Source organism: Phalaenopsis equestris, unplaced genomic scaffold (genome assembly GCF_001263595.1).
Source record: "Phalaenopsis equestris unplaced genomic scaffold, ASM126359v1 Scaffold000002, whole genome shotgun sequence".
NCBI classification, from domain to species: domain Eukaryota; kingdom Viridiplantae; phylum Streptophyta; class Magnoliopsida; order Asparagales; family Orchidaceae; genus Phalaenopsis; species Phalaenopsis equestris.
Window position 1 is genome coordinate 1,184,129 of NW_018164444.1, and position 3,302 is coordinate 1,187,430.

The 3,302-nt window shown below is 32.6% G+C and overlaps 1 protein-coding gene across 1 annotated transcript in view; it reads left to right on the forward strand.

The window, feature by feature from the left end:
- The first annotated feature begins 361 nt into the window (after positions 1-361).
- Positions 362-3,302, forward strand: part of LOC110039340 (omega-hydroxypalmitate O-feruloyl transferase-like) — a 6,528-nt gene continuing 3,587 nt past the window's right edge. Inside the window, exons 1-3 of the mRNA XM_020744373.1 lie at positions 362-596; positions 689-1,174; positions 3,167-3,280. Of these exons, the coding sequence (XP_020600032.1) occupies positions 707-1,174; positions 3,167-3,280 (582 nt within the window). The 5' untranslated portion in view covers positions 362-596; positions 689-706. The remainder of the gene's footprint in view (positions 597-688; positions 1,175-3,166; positions 3,281-3,302) is intronic.

Genomic DNA, 3,302 nt, shown 5'->3' on the forward strand with positions numbered 1-3,302 from the left:
TAAAAAAAAAAGTTATAACCACGTCGGCTCCTTTCCCCCGCAAAAAATAAATTAAAAAAATAAACTTTTAATCAGATTTTCAACTCCTCGTCGGCAAAAAAAAAAAAAATAAATAAAAAAATAAAAACCTTCACCTTCACAACATTTTCGTTCAACCGAAGATCTCCAAATGCTTGCTGCGAGCTCCTGCGATTAAATGTAGCAAACCCCTCCAGAAACTAATATTTTATATAACTAATATATATTTTAAATGTATTCCCTAAGATCAATTGAAAGTGGGAGGCCAGCCTCACCTATCTTCCAAACCCACAATATAAAAATCTTATTGTTGGTGACGTTTAGGTCATCTGCCCCTTGCCAACTCCACCCAAACGCGCGCAAAAAACGAAAACCAAGTCCAAGGTTCTTTCATCACCTTCGCTTCTCTATGCTTCCAATCTAAACAAAAGATATCTCCAGGGCTTTTGGTCTCCAACTCATAACAGTCTTGAAAGTACCCCTTCCTTCTCTCTTCACTTAAATACATCCCTCTTCCACTCCTCTCCCTCCCCAAACCGCCTCCAACTCTTCAATCTCCTGTGCCTCATCTCCTTCCAGTAAGTCTTTCCCATTCCCATTAATCAAGATTGAATCCTTAGAAATATCTTAATCCACTTAACGCAACTTGTTATCTACATCGATCTTCCAGGTTGAGAACAGAGCATATATGGCTATTACAGAGAATGGAAACAACAACGGCAACACCAATGGCAACGCTTTCGAGCTCAAAGTGAAACAGGGGGAGCCGACTCTAGTCCCTCCTGCTGAGGAAACAGAGAAGGGTTTTTACATATTGTCGAATCTGGACCAGAATATAGCCGTTATAGTTCAAACCATCTACTGTTTTAAATCAGAGGAGCAGGGGAACGAGAGAGCTGCTGAGGTGATAAAGGATGCGTTGGCTAAGGTTTTGGTTCATTACTATCCGTTGGCCGGACGGCTGACGATAAGCGAGCAGGGGAAGCTCGTGGTGGACTGCACCGGTGACGGCGCCGTCTATGTTGAGGCGGAGGCAGACTGCGACATGGCGGATATCGGCGATATCGCGAAGCCTGATCCGGCTACACTTGGCAAGCTTGTTTACAATGTTCCTGGTGCTAAGAGCATACTGGATATACCTCCTATGGCTGCTCAGGTAAGGAAGAGATTAATTATACATCAGCCAGGAAAAGCTGGTTAGTTTTTATTTTTATTTTAATCTTTATAGTTATTTATAGAATGTATAGTTTTTAGATTATATGAAATAGTATTAATGATAAATTATTTAAAATGATCGAGGGAGCCTATAAATTTTGTTTTATGTTGAATAATGAATTTAGGTATATTTTTAGATTGTAATTATTATATAAATTTGTGATATATCTCTTCAATTATTAGTTAGAAATGAATTTTTATGAAAATTGTTCAAACGTAGTGAAATTTTTTTTAAAATATATTTTAGATAAAATATTATTAATGCTGTAAAATTATATTTAAATGATCCAAAAAATTCAGAACAATAAGATTGTCAAGTTTTATTGAAATTTGACTCCAAATAAACTCAATAAATCTTAATCAATAAATATGTATGATAAGTTATTACAATAAAAAATATAAATTTTATATAATACTTGTAAAATAGTTATTTGAATCTTAAAATGATATTAAATTTGTTATATATTTAAGATGAAATTATTTTATCCTATAAAGATTTATTTTATTCGGGTCATTTATACTTCTCATAATCTTATTGATCTTCATATTTATTTGACAAATCGAGTCTCTGACTCTCTGACTGCATTGAATAGCTTTGTAGTGTTTCGAGGAAGAAACTTTCAATTAGCATCTCATAATCGTATTTATTTTATTAAGATAGAATAAAAAATTACTAAACTAAAACTAAATGTATTTAAAATAAGGCAATTTACATTCTTACCACATAATTCTCACATATTTACATATCCAACACCCAAAAGTTTATGAGAAAATCTTAATTGCGTGAGCAAATTTAATTCATAGCAGTTGATCTAAAACGATAAAAAAATCACTGCATGCTGACTTTAATATTATAAGAACCAAATTTGTACTCCAACCCTCGTTTGTATGAGTTCTACAGCATTAATGTTTCCATCCTCATTTATTTTTTCTGTAATGGCAGATTTTTTTTTTGTCGGGGGGTTGTTTATTTGTTTTTTTTACACCTATGATATTTGGTATAATTACACGAATAGCACTCGAAACTTTATTATTCACAAAATTGACATCTAAATTATTGATATGTATATGCAGATGAACAATTATTTCATACATTTTAATAAAGTCATATCGAGGAATGAATCAAGTGTCTGTATATAAAGATGTACGGTCATTGTTTAAGAAAATCAAATCAATCGAAATTTAGTTTAGTCAAATTGGTATGATTTGAAAGAACCAAATCAATTATATAACAATTAATGAATCCAAGTATTTTTTTTAGTTTAATTTGCATGCATAAAAAATAACTAACAATCAACTTAAAATTTTATAATTTTATAATGTGAAATAAGTAAAATTAATGTTGATCTTTCTTATATTTATTATTTGTGGTTTCTAACTTAAAATAATATTATATTTTGTTTGATTTGTCTTAAGCTTTTAGTTTTATTTATAGCATTTTATTTATACAAGAAAGATCTTTTTTTTTGTGATATAAAAAATTGTGTAATATATAAAAATTTTGTGATATATATATGTCAATGCCCGACATCCAATAATTTATTTAATATTTAAAAATAAGAATTAAATTTCCATTCTTTTTAAAATAATTCATGCCGATTTGAATGGCGAGCATGTCCATGCAAACCTCATATCTATCCGCAAAGAGTAGTGTAGGCGACGATCGGATTACCCGGACCAACAAAGACCTTACCCATCATTTATTACCTAGTGACGTTATAAATGCATGTGGTTGGCTCCCCAGGGCCGGGCTTCCTTTTCCCAACCACCGCGGTAATTTAACTGCATTAAACCTAAAGTGATGCAGACTTCTATACTAATTTAACTGCATTCAAGAATTTGAAGACGGATTGATTTCGAAACATTTTATTATCATTTAAATTTTTTTTAATGTTAATCTCTTGAAAAAAATTCATTTTTTTTTTATGAGCAGGTGACCAAATTCAAATGCGGCGGCTTCATCCTGGGCCTGGCCATGAACCACTGCATGTTCGACGGAATCGGCGCCATGGAATTCGTCAACTCGTGGGGCGAAACAGCCCGCAATCTCCCCCTCTCACTCCCCCCTT